The sequence below is a fragment of the Podarcis filfolensis genome, assembly GCF_964270895.1.
Source record: "Podarcis filfolensis genome assembly, chromosome: 7".
Classification (NCBI taxonomy): domain Eukaryota; kingdom Metazoa; phylum Chordata; class Lepidosauria; order Squamata; family Lacertidae; genus Podarcis; species Podarcis filfolensis.
Window position 1 is genome coordinate 37536382 of NC_139603.1, and position 17319 is coordinate 37553700.

General features: G+C 41.0%; 2 protein-coding genes across 3 annotated transcripts in view; both read right to left on the bottom strand.

Moving 5' to 3' along the window:
- Positions 1–17319, bottom strand: part of ZNF407 (zinc finger protein 407) — a 328959-nt gene that overhangs the window by 142658 nt on the left and 168982 nt on the right. The window lies entirely within an intron of this gene.
- LOC310766953 (putative CENPB DNA-binding domain-containing protein 1) lies at positions 13985–15093 on the bottom strand. Its single transcript, XM_083623596.1, has 2 exons — positions 14568–15093; positions 13985–14537 (listed from the first exon to the last, which is right to left on the bottom strand). The coding sequence occupies exons 1-2, from the start codon at positions 15084–15086 to the stop codon at positions 14292–14294; spliced, it is 765 nt and encodes a 254-aa protein (XP_083479722.1). The 5' UTR covers positions 15087–15093; the 3' UTR covers positions 13985–14291.

Sequence of the window (17319 nt, forward strand, 5' to 3'; positions counted from 1 at the left end):
TTATTATTTTCATTTTTTTGGCTATTTAATAAATTATTACTTGGCTCTTAGAAGTGTGTTGTGATATTCATTGTTAGGCAAACTCAGAACAACACCCACAAACCTGCGATGCTGGCATACCAAGAAGCTTTTAGTCAGCCAAATTCAGCCTGAATCAGGACCCAAGTTCAACAACACGCCAAAACACACTTATCTGCATGAGGTCATTTAATACCAAGTTCACAACTGTCCAGACATTTACATTAAAGAAATGTGTTCATAATATCTCAATAATCAGCCCTTAACATTATTCAACAGAGGATCTTTGAGGTTCTTAAAAACAAAAACAAAAAACCCTCTTTTCAGGATCTGAATGATCTGTAATGCATATAGATCTGAACGATCAAATAATTTAGCCTGGGGCTATGGTCATCTCGATACCACAGACTTTTCTCCAGAGAGACATAGACTGCTTCCAGTTCCCAATATTTACTTGATCTTTTCTATCAAAAGGATTTATTTATTTAGGAATTCAGTGGTCCAGTAGCTTTATTGCATCACTACTAGCTCACTACTAGTGAAACATCAAAGGCACAGGGATTCATCTCTCTCGTACCAAAAGGCAAACTTATTTGGTTTAATGGTAGTCAGTTTGATTAACTAACAAACAAGTTAGAATTTACAGAGCAATTGAGTTTATTTCTCTTTATAAACTTTATGAATAGACTTCTCATAATCTTACTTCAACTTAAAAAAGGAAGTACCTCTGTTTAGGTTTTATACAGAATCATGTTTAGTTACATGATAATGGCAATAGTCGGCTGTAAACTAGAACCTAGAAAGTGGGAAGGTGCAGAATTAAAAACACACAACAAAACAGAATGTGAAGATTTGATTTTAGTCCTATATTATAAGGTAAAGGTAAAGGGACCCCTGACTATTAGGTCCAGTCGCGGATGACTCTGGGGTTGCGGCACTCATCTTGCTTTACTGGCCAAGGGAGCCAGCAAACAGCTTCCGGGTCATGTGGCCAGCATGACTAAGCCACTTCTGGCAAACCAGAGCAGCACACGAAAATGCCGTTTACCTTCCCGCTGGAGCGGTACCTATTTACTTGCGCTTTGTGCTTTTGTACTGCTAGGTTGGCAGGAGCAGGGACTGAGCAACGGGAGCTCACCCCGTCGCGGGGATTCGAACCACCGACCTTCTGATCGACAAGCCCTAGGCTCTGTGGTTTAATATAAGGTATATTATCCTAAAACCCCTATTCCATTCTTCCACCCCATCCAGTCTCAACAACTGAAAGTGAATGTCAGAAGCCAGAGCCAAGGACAGGTCAGCAATAAAACACCCAGTATGAGAGAAGCTAACTTCTCTAAATTCAAAGGAACCAAAACAGGACAAGTGATCACAGCATCTCTTCCCAGTAGTTCTTGTCCCGTCTTCATTTCTCTGTGTGTTCTGGGAGACCAGCTTACAGCAGGAGGGGGAGACTCCCTTGCTTCTTCAGCAGCCTGCCTCCACACTGCCCGCCCCTCTGTTTCTGACTCTGATTCTGGACTGCTCTCTGCCACAGTCTCTTCTTGCTCACTAAACCCTGTTACCTCTTCAACACCCAACACCTCCTCCCCCTCCCCCTCTGCTCCTTTTGATCACTCATCTTCATCCCACCACCAATCCCCTGGCTCTGAGCCTTTTCCCCTGGGGGGTTTCCCAGGTGGTGCTTCCCATCACTCCTCTGCATCCAGCCAGTCCATGACAGTGAACTACTTTCAAAACTAGTTGCTTCATGTTTGGCTGTCATGTTTCAAAATACCAGGTAAAACATGTGGAAGGCTGTACACACCCTGATTTCCCTCCTCTGACTTGCCATTCAGCTTGCCAGTTTCAGCTAATTCATTCTATAATATTGGGGGGGGGGGAGGCAACCGTTTTTCAATATGCAAAACATCACTAAAATTTCAAATGCCCAAAGAAATTACAGCACAGAGGAACAACTCTGGATCCATCATGTCATAGCTTAGCATTCAACACATCCATACAATTATAGCTTTCTTTGGGCATTACATGCGTAGAGTAAGGCCACACATTTAGCACTGCCCCTGAGATTCAACAAATTTCCTGGACCTTTATGTAAGGGAAAAAATACACCTCGACACCAACGAGCCTTTTGTATCCATGGAGGCTGCCTGCAAGATTGAGAATATTTCTCTATTGCTGGACCATAATATAAGGACTATAGTGTATGGCAACTGCCTGATGACAATGAATGTTTCTTCTAGCTGCATGCCAATTGTAAACTGCAGGAGTCATTTCAGAAATGAGACTACATAGATTGACTGATGAAAAGTGTAGACATGTTTAGCAATGTTAATTTATGCTTTAATAGTGCAATCCATTTATTAATATCATCATCCTCAATGAAGAAACAAAACATATTCCCCTGAAAAAGTGATGCTTTTAATGGACTTCTTCTATAAATTGGGTTCATTCAATCTGCTTTAAAATGTTGCGATTTATCCAAGCACGCAACAACATTCCTCATTTTAAAAAGAAACACTGAAGTGACAAATAAAATGTGCTGGCTATATAATGCAAGGCTGTGCTAAATGTCCGCCCATTTTTGAGGCCAAAAGAAGACTTGTCAGAGGATGAATTATTATCCCCCAAAATTTAACGTTCCCATTTTTTAAAGCCTGTTCACTGCCACTGTTTCCCCTTTGAGTGCCATTTATCGTTTTCAAATCTGAGCATCTTTCTCATTTCTAGGTAAGTTTCAGCCAGTCAGCAGTGATCATGTACTGAATGTGGTGTTATAGTGCTACACAGGTAAATCTCTTTTAGGTATGTGCTGATATCACTGCTTACAAAACCAGTTTGGAATCAGAGCAATGCTTTCTTGTTGCATGAATCTAGGGAATGAGGTCACTGTTCAGTTTCAGGCTGCATGTAAAACACTTTCACTCCCTTTTGACAAAAAAACAAAACAAACAAACAAACACTTGACAATGAAAGCTAGTTCTGCCACTGCCAAAAACTTTTATAAGAAGCACCCCACTTCCAGCTTAGCTTGACTAAATTTATTTATGTATTTAAAATATTTATATCCCTGGAAACGCTATCAGAGAAGCTTACAATTAATAACGGTCTTTGCTTGCAGGCTTACCATCTAAAAGACATAACACAAAAGCAGGGGAAAACCTTGGGAGGGAGAAGGGTGGGAGAAACACAGACACTAATTTTTAGTTATGAAGTTCTTGAAAGTGTTCTTGAAAGCGTTGCTTTTAGCAGGGCGGGTCGGGCTGAAGCAAGCTCCTCAAAAGCTGTCCCTTCTCTGGACAATGGATGAAGCCAACTGGTCTTTTCAGGCTGTTCTTTATGGGAGGAAAGGGGAAGTCTGCTAATGGCAGAGTCTAGAGTGTGTTGCCTTTCAGCAGTACAGTCCAAGAGCAATATTTGGCTAAAACAGGTATAGGCAAACTCCGGCCCTCCAGATGTTTGGGACTACAATTCCCATCATCCCTAGCTAACAGGACCAGTGGTCAGGGATGATGGGAATTGTAGTCCCAAACATCTGGAGGGCCGGAGTTTGCCTATGCCTGGGCTAAAATGTCGTTGAACTGCAAGGTTTTCTATATTTTAATGTGAACCATAGTCTACTTCTCAAAATGCTACCTTTTCGTCTGTCAAATATCAGTACAAAGGTATTAATAACCTTATCAAAATTGACACAGACACTAATCCCATCTTAATCAGTAGTGAGGCCAGTATTTCTGAATTATTATTATTTTAAGACAATGCATATTGTATTTTTATAGAGTCAGTGGCACATGTCTAATGAGAAACCATCACAATGGAATTGAATTTTCTTCTTGAAAAGTTATAATTCTTTGCTTGCAAAGAAGACTAAATATAACCTGAAAATGCTAGATGGGCTTCTTGTTCATATACTTATCTGAAGGTGTTGGCTGCTCTTTTAGCTAGAAGCAAACCTCCAGTAGATTCCTATTTATCTCCTTGCCAATCAAGACGTGAATGACTGACAGTAACATAGCCTTATCTAGGCCTCCTGTCTGTGGTGCATTCTGCTAAGTGATGTCATCGCTCTTGCAGAAGAAAATAAGCAGATTATTACAGTGACTAGAAGCAAACTAAACATTTGGATTTTTGCATGGACAGATTTACACACTGTCTGTCAGATAAAGCACAGTTTGCCTGCTGCTTACACAACAAGAATGTGCCTGACAGCTTCTTCCCAGCTTTAGTATCTGATTACATAAATAGGCCATTCCCCACCATTCCTAAAGACTGACAGTCTGTCTTAGTTTAAAGAGCAATTTCTGACTATCAGCTTTTCTGTCTTGCACACTGCTCTGATTAACATCAGGGCACTTCCTGGAGGTCCAATCTGTTGGGCTTTCTTTTTTTTGTGATATATATATATATATTAGAATGAAAATGAGAGAGAGAGATTAACTATAAAAAGGACAATAAATAATATCATAATCTTTGCTCAGGTGTTTCATGTTATAAATGTGTTGGAAAACAGGGTCTTAACACAGTAGCTCTCCAAAATCATTCTTGTGACATGAAAAACTGGTCAACAAGGTATTCAAACCTCTGTAGCGACTAAGCTTTCTGTAAACTACTGGGGACAACATTTTTATAATTAGCAGCTTTTTCATACAGTTTTCATTTGTACTTGAAAACGATAGTGCACGTTGTTGTATTTTTTATGCGCGGAAGAAGGATGAAATGGGACATTACACTGATTTTCCTTGTTAATATGAAAGATTATGAAGGTTCATGGGACTACAACTTTTTAAAGCTTAAAACTGGAAGGACATTTCAATTTAGTCTAAGAAAAAAAGAAAGAAGGCAAGCAGGCAGATAAGAAACATTTTGTGAATAAGACAATCTACCTAGACTCTTTCCAACAGTGGACAATCAGTTGCTCCTCGGATGCCTACAAGAAGGCAACATTTCTTCTCTGTTCCTGCCTCCCAGCAACCAGTTTTCAGAGCTATGCTGCCTATGGACACTGTTAACCTATTATTGCCTGTCCTGCTGCGTCCTCATGCCACCCTTCTGGCTCACACTGGCAGGGCGGCCTAACAAGGATGCAACAGGCTTGCTCCCTCCCAATCAGCCTGATAGGAAGGGCACATGCCTGCCCTGATGTGTCATCCTCACATTGCCTTGTGTCCCGCCCCTCTGGCACACCCGTGCCCTGGCCATCATGAAGACTCTCTCCGCCGCTAAACTAGCTTAATATTTTGAGACACATTTCAGGCCCTCTTACAGGACACTGGTATGCCCCTGCACACTATTTTGCAATAACTGGCAATCCAATACATTAGTCCTTCTAAATTGTGAAAGAAATTGGTGCAATGTGTTTTCAAGGTACATAGGGCTACCAGCTTGTTCATGCCTTTCCATGATCAGAAATCAGATCATGAGAACTAGAACAGTGTGGACAGTTCTGGTTGCTGCACCTCCAAAACATGGTTGCAGAACTGGAAACGGTGTACAAAAGGGCAGTGAAATGGTTCAGGGGCTGGAGTAATTCTCCTATGAGGAAAGCTTACAATATTCAGGGCTTTTTAGTTTGGGGCGGAGAAGCAACTGGATGAAGGGACATTACAAGAGATGTTTAAAATCATGCATCATGTCTACTAGAACCTGGGGTCATCCAAGGAAGCTGAACATTGGAAGGTAAGCAAAGACCTGGAGCAGCTATGCCAAAAGGTATACTGTATATCTATTGTGACACAACTGCTAGGTCACCTCACAAATTGTGTCAGGTTGACTGGTCAGGGAAATCCGTGCTTGCAGTTGTACACATAGCAGCTACGTTCATGTTTCTTCTGAACTGGGGGAAGCCATGTACGTCTTAGTGGACAGATGAACCAGGAAGCTAAGCAAGAACCATACTCAGCTGAACACTGAGGGCTCTAACACCATCCTGTAGGTACCCTAAGAACTATGGTTCTTTGAGGGGTGGTGTTGGTGGAAGAGACTTCTAACAGAGAATTCTCAGTACCCCGATAACTCTCACAATGCTCAAAATTCTTTTAGGAGAGGAATGGCAACTAAACTAGAATAAAATCCAGGTAAATATGTACTGTAAGTATGTTCCAAGTGTGATGTCCCACCAACTTACAGCAATTGGAAACTCTTACAGTTTCAAGAGTTCTTGACCATATTGTTCATGTTTACATAATGGAGAAATTTGAAATACAGTGGTACCTCCGGTTATGAACTTAATCCATTCCGGAGGTCCATTTGTAACTCGAAACCGCTCATAACATGAGGTACATTTTCACTAATGGCACCTAATGCTGCTGCCGTCCTGCAACTTCTGCTCACATCCCAGGGCAAAGTTCGCAACAAGGGGCATCTACTTCCGGGTTAGCGGAGCTCGTAACCCGCAGCATTCACAAGGAGGACGGTACGTAACACGAGGTTCCACTGTAAGTGCTCTAACACGGGTATTTTGAATGACTTCCTATTTTTGAAAGAATACAGAGAATCTTCTTTTATTAGTCTATGGTCACACAAACCAAATCAAACTGTCAGACAATGATCTCAGATAGTATTATTATTTTTTGTACTACTTGCTTGTTAAAATGATCTTGCTTTCCTGTATCTCACCAAAATTCAGTGAAATAAACTGCACTGCATTATTAGGGCTGCCCACATTTCCCCCTCCCATAGCTAAACATGGGAAGGTGTTAATGAAGTTATTTGGAAAATGTTTCCAAGCTTCAGAAAGGGTAAGGACATAAAGAGCTTCACTGGTTACAATGGTAAACAATCACAAGTCATAACCACAATATTGTTCCTAGTTATTTCAGCTATAACTTGCAAGGCTTCCGAGCCAGACAAACCAGATGAAATATGTTGCTTCAGGTCTGCTCTGATGGATCCCTCTGAAATATCCACATTATTGCTTTTATTTTATTATGTACCACGCTTCATAACTGTACACTGCAGAATACAATAAAAATGGCACTACACTGCTTTAAGTACTTATTAAATAGGTCAAAAAGTTACCATAACAAATAACTTGTTCTGTTCAGGGTCCATTAATAACATATCTTGTTGTGCCTCTAAAACAAAAGTGGGGGCCAGAAAGACACAGCAAAAGCACCTTCAGTCCTGCCTTCTTTGGCTCAGTGTAAACGGAAAGTGCTGCACGCACAGAATCTCATTTAAAAGTGTGCCTCTGGACTCTCACAGGAAAACCCACACTGCAAAGTGACAATATTGTTACACTGTTAACCCATAAATTGTGCAAGATAGACAGGGAGTAACAGGAACAGAGACCTATACAAAGAGATGGATGCTACTGGAGATGAAATTTGAAGACAAATACACAGCAAGGGCAATTGATAGGTCTCTCTATATGCAACTGCCGGAGTACAAAACCTAACACTTAGCCAATACAGGTTCAAGAGAGGGGGAAATGTTAGATCTATGCCATACTGTATTGCCTTTTGGGAGTCAGGACAAGGTAGCCTTGTCCCAGACGGCTTTTGTGCAGGCTGGCAGCTATGACTAAGGTTGCTGCCCATTAGTATTTGTAGAATATTTTTAATAATTTTGCCTTCGTTTTTTGTATACAATTCTGCATTGTTTTAGGGTGTCTTTATAGCCACCTTATTGGACATTTTTGGTTGACAGATGGGTTAAACATGAAAAAACTGAAAGAAATGTACATACTGGTAAAGATAAATAGATATGGATAAGAGGTTGCATTTTGCTAATTGTTTTTACTGTATTTCACTGAAAGTTTATGTTTTTGTTTCCTTTGTTTCCTCAGGCACTTTAGTGTATAAATGTAGGGTCTAAATTTAAGTAAATATACCAATACCAAGAATCCAGAGGCAAATTTAATTTGAAAAACGTTTTCAAATCTCATGATTTGTAACCTTTTGCAAAGTGGTTATACAGTAAGTTTTCTGCTTCTTGGACTCTTGGTCATGCTGGTTGACTGAAATGCTAAGTTTAAGAGAGGGGGTTGCATTACTTCTCAGTATGGCATGGACTGGTTACTGAATAAAAATGACACACCGAGACAAAGGTATGGCATAGTGTCATGAAAAATGCAATACTGTAGGCTGGTATTTACTGCATTTTATGTAATGGAAACATGCAAATTGGCTGCAGCTCTTAAGACGACCTTCAGCAACGATCAGCTGTACCTTGAACTAAATCTGAAAGCCAATATATGGAGTATTATTATTTTTTAAAGTGAAAGCAGAAATTAAAATCTGAAGACATCAAGCAGGAATGTGGGTTTCAGCCCCGATGGCAAAGAGGCACTGTGGAAGCAGAAAGAGCAAACAGGTTTTGAGATATAGGAGAAGGAGAGTTCATGGTCAGGAATGATGTTAAGGTTATGGACAGTAGAGATAAATGGATGGCTTGAACAAGGAGACAGAGGTGAGGGGAGCTGTGATTGAATAGGCTACTCTAGCTCAACGGAAGCACTTCAGTCTTGCACGAAGTATAAAAAAGACTCGTGGCAGAAAAGAAATAAAAGGAAGCATGTAACGGTTCTACCAAACTGGTACATCAATATAAATTAAATTTAAAACTTAAGCTGCATACAGTGGAAATCATATTACACTTGATAAATCTCTACTTAACTGAAAGGAAATGGAGCTCCTGATGACCTCTCTATTCCTGCAACCGTGCTTATTTATAAAATCAAAAGTCACTTTTGAATCATTTCAAAGTACCATTAAGGAAAGCCCAGCTAGTTAAACACATCCCCTAAGGCTAGAGACCTGGGAACACTTGCCTGGAAGTATGCTTTGCCAAAATCAGCAGAACTTACTCCTGAGTAAAACAAGCTTAAGAAAATGTGGTTTTCAGTACATTCCCTATTTCAATTCACCCCCCAGACCCCATTATTTCGTGGAGATCACATGGATTCAGTCAATACTGAAATCTATTCTGAAGGGGAGAGGTGGCTCAGAACTGCAGATCTGACTCCTCTACTGATGACGGGAGCAAACCAAATTAGGTGCTGTTCAAAAGGTGATGGGGATTAAGGAACGAATCGCAGCTGCTAAAAAGTGGCCCCTGCCATACAGATGCAAGTCTGATGGCAAAAAACCTCCAAAATCAGGAAAATGAAACAAATTATTTGTAAATCACATTAATAAGAAGGGTTTTTTAACAGTCGCATGTAGAATATTAACATCTGATGTGCCTATGAATAGTCACTGCTACTAGTATACATTAAGTGTTGTAATTGGTTTAAATCAGCATGGGCCATCTGTCTTTAATACTCTTATTACAAGGCAGTAAGCAGAGAACTATTAGAGCTGCAGTATAAGCTGTAAGATCTTTACTCGTTCTTAAATCATTTAAAAATAATGAGAGCTTTAGCCTTTATCTAATTAACGAGTGCCTTCTTTGAATTAGAAAAACTGTATCATTTAGCCCACGGTTGTTTAGTAAATTGGCTTGGTGGCACGTAAGCTAATGCAGGGTAGCAGTGGAGTGTCTTGTTCCTGGCTTATTACTTGAATTATAATTCAATGATCACCTTAGATCATGGGCTATTCATAAATCAGGAGGCTGACATCAGATGAAAAATTGTATTAATATATGAAACTTATTATATAGTACAAACTGCTCTCTTGATAAATTACATTGTTCAGGCTTGACAATGATTGCATTTAAAACATTATTCCAGTTTGCTGTTTTACAGACTGAAACCTCTTCATGAAAAATTTACAATGCTCCTCTGTGTTTTGGAGTCAGAGGGCAATAGTAGCAAATGGCAGACATAACACCATACTTTAGATTTGCTGGCAGCAGCTGAGGACAGAAAACACTTTTAAGTGCAGGAGTGAGGGGAGGAGGGGAACCCTCAGATGTGCCCTTAGAATCTACATATCTAGTTTTATGAAGATACTAATTGTCCTCTGCTGCAGAAGCACAGTAAATAATGAAATTTTAATTTCAGCTTTCCGGATTGCTTTCTTCCATATAGGTGCACGTTTCTCAGGAATTTATAGCTTGAGAAGCAAAAAATAAAGGGGGAAACCCATGAAGTTTAATTTGAATTGAGACTGAGCTCCTCAGATGATGCGTTATGACAAATGCTTTTTGCCAAGGCTGACTGGGTTACTCATGCTGTAGTTCCATATTATTTACATTAATTACATGAAGGCTGCTTTGTTAATGGTACATTCTGGTGTGGGTCGCAGCGTGATATGCTAATGATCTAAGAAAAATCTGCCTCTTCAATATTTATGATAATTTGTAAGAGGAAATAGGATTGCCTTTATTTCTTCAAGAGAATGAACAAAAAATTAGAACGAAAACAATTTATTCATGGGAAGAAGAAAGTGGTTCTAATCAGAAGACATTTCCGTGTTAGAAGCACAGAACAACCACCTTGTTGTTTGGGATTTTGTCATAACCTCTGACAAAGTGTTAACATGACAGGTCACTGGATCTTGCAATGTAAGGACGATTGCTCACGATAAAATAAAATAAAACAAAATTATTTTAAAAGCCTCTTAAAACCACAGTTTTTAATCTTCTTACACGTGATCAGCAGAGATATGGCAATACGTACACTTTAGACTATGTTAGCAGAAACAACAAGCTCTCGCCAATCTGTAAGATACCACCAGAATAAATGCTGCTATTGTTTCTCTATTCACATTGCCATTGTTTTTATTATACACAAAATAAAAAAAGACAATAGAGTAGTTATTAGGTTTCATAACATCCACTTTCAGATAATCCAAAGAGCGAACACTAAAACTACCTTATGGCTAACTTTAACTTTCTTCTTAGCTATTTTGCATCAACAAATGGGTAAAATGAAGCATTCCTATGTCATACTGGTAATCAGTTCAAATAGGGGCTACTATACAGCATATTGGGACGCGGGTGGCGCTGTGGGTAAAACCTCAGCGCCTAGGGCTTGCCAATCGCATGGTCGGCGGTTCGAATCCCCGCGGCGGAGTGAGCTCCCGTCTTTCGGTCCCAGCTCCTACCCACCTAGCAGTTCGAAAGCACCCCTAAGTGCAAGTAGATAAATAGGTACCGCTTTCTAGCGGGAAGGTAAACGGCGTTTCCGTGCGCTGCGCTGGTGCTGGCTCGGCAGAGCAGCTTCGTCACGCTGACCACGTGACCCGGAAGTGTCTCCGGACAGCGCTGGTCCCCGGCCTCTTAAGTGAGATGGGCGCACAACCCTAGAGTCAGACACGACTGGCCCATACGGGCAGGGGTACCTTTACCTTTTTATACAGCATATTATAATGACTTCACACTCTTTCAAGATTAAAGGGGTGTAATCCTGCTCCTATGGAAATGCAGCCTTAAGGAGCAACTCAGCAGCCTTTTGCACCGATGTAGTCGCACTAGAACACTAGCAGGGTCACTCTTTTGCTGTGATCAAAAAATTCTGAATAATTTTGCTGGTTTCACTTAAATTACTCATGTGTGAATTAAGTTCAAACTAGCAGATTTCAAACCTTTTAGTGTGCGTTTCAGAAAAAGTTTTATCCTATGTTAATAGAAAATGTTAATAGAAAATGTTAATAGAACAAAGTGGGAAAATACATTTATAGTAAGAAAATAATAAATCTGAAATATCTTTGTGGCAGGCAAATATGTAAAAAGTAGTGAGAACCAGGGAATCTTACAGAAATTGCACGCCAGTCTGGCACTGCCCACAAAAATATACCCCACAGAAAAGTTAAAACAGATTATTGACCCTATAAGCACAAGCCAAGACATGAATATTATACAGTATAGATAGCTCTATAAGCCATATTTTGTAAAGTTAGATCAGTGATAAATACTTGAACTACTAAACCCTTTCAGATTATGACAGATTATTTTTATTACTTTTACATTAGAGACTAACTAGGCATGATGGATGGGTGGGTCATCTTGAATAGATAGAAAGCTGAGTGGGATTTGGGGCAGTGAGTGAAAGGGAATTTTGAATTTTTTCCCTGCTTGTGCTCCCCCTGCCTCCACTTATTTTCTGTTGGTAGGCCTTCTATTCTTAGAGCTTTCCTGGAAAAACGTGGCTGGGGCAGACAATCGGGGCAGGGGGAGAGGCAGAGAAAAACTGCAACACCCCCTGCTGTCCAATATTTGTGTGCACAAAGCTATCCCCTGCAACACATGGGTTATTCACATAAAAATACAAAATACTGAACTCGCACAGATTTGGAACTATTTATGGAATTCATCAGCTTTTAAATATACACTGTTATACTACCACAGCACCCCAAATTATTTTTTTCTTCTGCCTACCAACTGCTGCACATGCTAGGAAAGAAACCTTAAGTAATTAACCTTAAGTTATATTCAAAACTTGCACAAATAAAAGCCAATGAGAGCCACATGACCTCCAGTAGACTTATTATTATCAATAATAATATTTGTGAGAAAGGCTACAGAGCAGAAGAGGTGTTTGTTTGTGTGAGAGAGGCATGCACAAGAACCTCTGATTTTTGTGTGGCTGCAGTGCTGCCTACTGCAAAAAAGTTGTTGTTGCTGTTTGAATTTATATACTGCCCTATACCCGGAGGTCTCAGGGAGGTTCACAGAACAAAATCAAAATACAAAACCACAAAATACATAATCAAAATAAAAACAGCAACAACCCAATACACCCCCCCAATACCACAGTCACATCCATTGTCTTTGCTACTAACCATACCCACCCCTAGCATGCTTATCCCGGGAGGCTGCCTATGAGGAATGTGGTCCCCGGGCTGATAAAGGTTCCCGTCATAGAGCAACAGAATTCAAAAGTGCATTACAGAAAATACAGCCAATGCCCATTTCACGCGGGGGTTCCATTCTTGGCCACCACACGCATTATCAGAGTGCGGTATGTGTGCCCTGCTCCCGTTCCACCCCACCCCACCCCGCCCCCAACCCATCCTTTTAGTGATGTGTTTAGTGATGTTTTTGGTCACTTCCGGTTTGGGCACCGTGTGCAACTGTGTGTCTTTCAGACACATGTTAATCAGTCGTTGCCTGTCAATAAAAGCACGGCCAATTTTCTGGCTTTGCAATTACAAATATATGCTTGGAAGTGCGTAGGCAATGTCTGCTGAAAGCGCATCAGCCAGAGGACTTGCTGTAAACTTTGTACCTCTTTGTATGGCCAGAAATTCAGTTGAAAGGCAGCAGTTCAGTGGTAAACCATTCACTTTACATGCAGAGGGGTGGAGCTTAATTCCTGGCATCTCCAGGTAGAGCCGCTAGAGAGTCACTGCCTGTCAGTGTTGACAATGCTGAACTGGATGGGCCAATGGTCTATTTTATTATAAGACAGCTTTCTCTAATCCTAAAGGTGTTTCATATGCTGGTTGGAAAAATCAACTTTCCTTTTCACTTGCCTTACAGAATTAATGGTTTGTGTTTTTAAAAAATCCTGAGGTGAAAATTATGATCCATGAATTCTCTGGAATTGGTTTTAATCAGAGAAGGAAAATAATTTTGGTTCTACCTACAATCTATCAATGATCCTCCAAACCCACTTGTTTAGAAACTGAGATATGAAAGATAGGAGCTAAATGGCACCTTAAACCTACGTGATGGGCGCAACAGCGGAATGTCTAGGCACACTTTTTTTAATAACAATAATACAAAGCTGAAAATGAATGAACTGCAGCTCAAATATTATGTTCATTTTTCACATGGCCTGGTCCTTCCCCTGCCCACCCCCTTTATATTCTGAAAAGGGTCTATTCTCCAGTCTTCAGAGAGTAGCTGGAAATGGGGAGGCAGAAAAGGTCCTCCTTTCCTTCCACTCCGCAGTTTTAATCTGAAATCTTAGGTGCAGTACTGCACCCAGAGCTCAGAAACTGCTCGTGCTAATGAAATTCCCTATCACAAAATGCGCCTATAACAATGGGGGTTTCAAACACTGCTCCAAACCCCTACCCTCCCTTTTACCTCACCTACCATGCTGTCCCTGGTGAGTCAGCAATGGCAGGAAGGAAGGAGAAAATACAGTGGTACCTCGCAAGACGAAATTAATTCGTTCTGCGAGTTTTTTCGTCTTGCGAATTTTTCATCTTGCGAAGCACGGATTCCCATAGGAATGCATTGAAAATCAATTAATGCGTTCCTATGGTCAAAAAAAGTCCAAACAAAGCCAAAACAAAAAGAGTTTATTAAGTGCTCTTTAAAGTCACACATACTGTAAAGAGCATTTCAAAAATTGAAGGAACAATAATTTAAGTTTCTAAACATGACAGAAAAGCATTTAAAAATCACCAAAGTGTACAGTACTGTACATACATTTTCTAAGACTCTGGGGGACAACTCGAAGAAGGTTCCTCTTCCACTCTTTGCTTCTTGCTGAAGAACCTGCCCATGGTCTGCTGCTTCATCCGCCTTTTCAGCACCTCCCTGAAAGACGACATGACCCTCATATCAAAAGTGTTCGCAAGGTCACATGTCAGGTCCTTGTCAGGGTGGTGCCGCTGTGCAAAAGCCTGCACATCTTTCCACTTCTGGCAAATGTCCCTCAGTTCTTTGGAGGACAGCCGCTGTGGAACGTAGACCTCTGTCGTCACAACCTCCAGGAACTCCGCTGCAAAGTCTTCAGCCGCAGGAACATCAGAACTGGCAGCCTCTCCATGCCTGACCACGCTGTGGATTCCAGATCTCGTCTTGAACCGGTCAAACCAGCCTCTGCTTGCCTTGAAGACTTCTGGCTCGCCTGAGGTTCCTGGCTGTTGCCGGACGAGGTCTGCGTGCAATGCCTTGGCCTTCTCACAAATGACGGCCTCAGTCACTGTGTCCCCTGCACGCTGCTTCTCTTCTAACCAGATGAGCAGCAACTTCTCCACCTCCTCCAGAACAGCTGGGCGGTTCTTCACAATTCTGGTGACTCCCTTGGCTACATCAGTCGCAAGGATCTTCTCCCTCATCTTCAGGATGGTCCCGATGGTCGATGGATTCCTCACGTACTCCCTGGCGAGGTCTGTCACACGCATTCCACCGTCGTGCTTCCAGATGATCTCCTTCATTTCCAGCGTAACCTTCTCCTTCTTCCTCTCGCTGGCCTCTGCAGCAGCAGTCTTCTTGGGCCCCATGGCAACACAGCTCCTACCTTCGCACCCCCCCCCCAAATCAGTGCTTCACATCCAAAAAATTCAAATTTGAATTCCAAACACCCCAACCCAAAATCCAAAAACCCCTAAAAAAGTTTTAAAAGTTTAACTTACCAAATGGCTGCAAAAGAAGTTTTGGAAAAGCTTCAAAAATCACAAAGTCTTCAAAAACCTCAAAAAAGGCTACCACACCGCGTACTATGAGTTGCTCCTCGAAGTCAAGTCGCAACTGCACCTCTTCAAGCAATGCACCCTGGGTATTAACGGTTTTAAGAAAAAGGAAACAAACTTGCAAGACGTTTTCATCTTGCGAAGCAAGCCCATAGGGAAATTCGTCTTGCGAAGCAACTCAAAAAACGAAAAACTCTTTCGTCTTGCGAGTTTTTCATCTTACGAGGCATTCGTCTTGCGAGGTACCACTGTAAGGTCTGTCTGCCCCCTCCTTCCAATACCTGATGTGTTCCTGTACTACACATAAGTAACCCTTGCTAAACACAGTTTCCTCATTGAAAGGCTACTTCAGCAAATCAGCAAATCAATTCAGACTAGAAATAAGCTGAGCCATTTCCCAATTTTTTGAGAAATAGCTTTATTTTATTAAATTTGAGTAAGGGGGAAGCTCAATCCCCACAAACGTAAACCAAGCAGAATGAGATATTTATTCTTGAACAACCCCTGTAATTTTTCTAAAGGTTTTTCTGAACATATTCTTTGCTCCAGAATTTCTTCTATAAAGCTGCTGCTTCAAAAATTAAACAAGCTAATAGGCAGAAGAAAAAAGAAAAAGGGCAGCTGTGTAAAAACACTGTTCTCTATGAAAAGACAGAGAATGGTTGCTAAACACATGATCATAGTGCTGAGACATGAATAAGTATATGTCTAAAAAGAAAGCAAATACTAGAAATGTTTACTGTCCACTGATTTTAACTATCCAAGATCCTGACCCCAGTTCTAGCCCTGTCTCACTGATATTTGGGGTTAGTTTGATGAAGAAAGGTTAAAATGATAGGGTTATTTCATTAGTGATAAAGAATAATGAGCACTCACAATAGCATCCTCAAAAAAAAAAAAAAGTATTCCGCTCCCTTAGAAGTCTGAACACCTCTGCTCAATGAACAGCAACTCTTCATCTGCTAATTGGGGAATAGAGAGGTAAAGGTCATGTGCAAAACAATAGGGGATATAAAAATAATGCATAGTAAAGGAAATTGCTACATCTTCCAATTGTCAAAATGACAGCTGCTAGAGAGAAATGAGGGTGCCAAACACACGTATTCCCAAGGCTTCCAGGCTGGGTAGCAAGACATTGTGCCTGCTGGTACTATACTAGCTGATACTAGGGCCAACTGAACCATCCCTCAGTGAAAATAATAACTATTATTCCTTCTCTCTAGTGTTCTCTCCAAGTTTCTTGGGTCTTGCTCACATCTTACATTTCAGCATACAATTCTCAATGGTATGCAAACACTCTGGAGAGAGTGTGTATTAGTCACCATGTAGTTGCACTTTAACTCACTGTGCACTTGTGGGAGCACAAAATTACCATATACCACTCCAAAGAGGATGATGCATTTTCTGAGAAGTAGTACCCCCTTACTCTGTTATTTAACATTTCTCAAGCAGAGTGCAAGACGCTACAGAATAAATGTTAAATACAGTAATGTACTCTCCTATTCAAGAGCTCCCGTACGAACACTTAAAATGGTATTACCGTATTGGCTTGAATATAAGCCTGTTTTCCCCCAAATTCCAACCATGAAAAGTTAAAGGTGCAGCTTATATTCGTGACCTTACGGTATGCAGCCAGGAGTGTAGTCCCCCATCCTTTCCCCCAAGGCCAGGAAGGGAGGGAGTGAGGAAGGGGAAAGGCCACCGGCAATGCAGCGTGCCCCCCCCCTTTTGCAGCCAGGAGCAGTGAGGAATGGGGTGGCTTATATTCAGGTATTCCCCCCCCCCCCCCAATTTTAAAGGTGCAGCTTATATTCGGGTGCGGCTTCCATTCAGGCCAATACAGTACAAAACACAGGGCAAGATCCAAAGTTTGTTGAACTGACTTTGAACTGCAACCCAATACAAACCTGGGAGCATAGCTCATTAAATTCATTATGACTGACTTCTGAGTAGATATGTACATTATAGGGTTGCTGTTAATCTACGAGGTGCACTAACTCATATTGTGTAGTGATAGTTTCACCAATAACAACCTGCTCTCAAA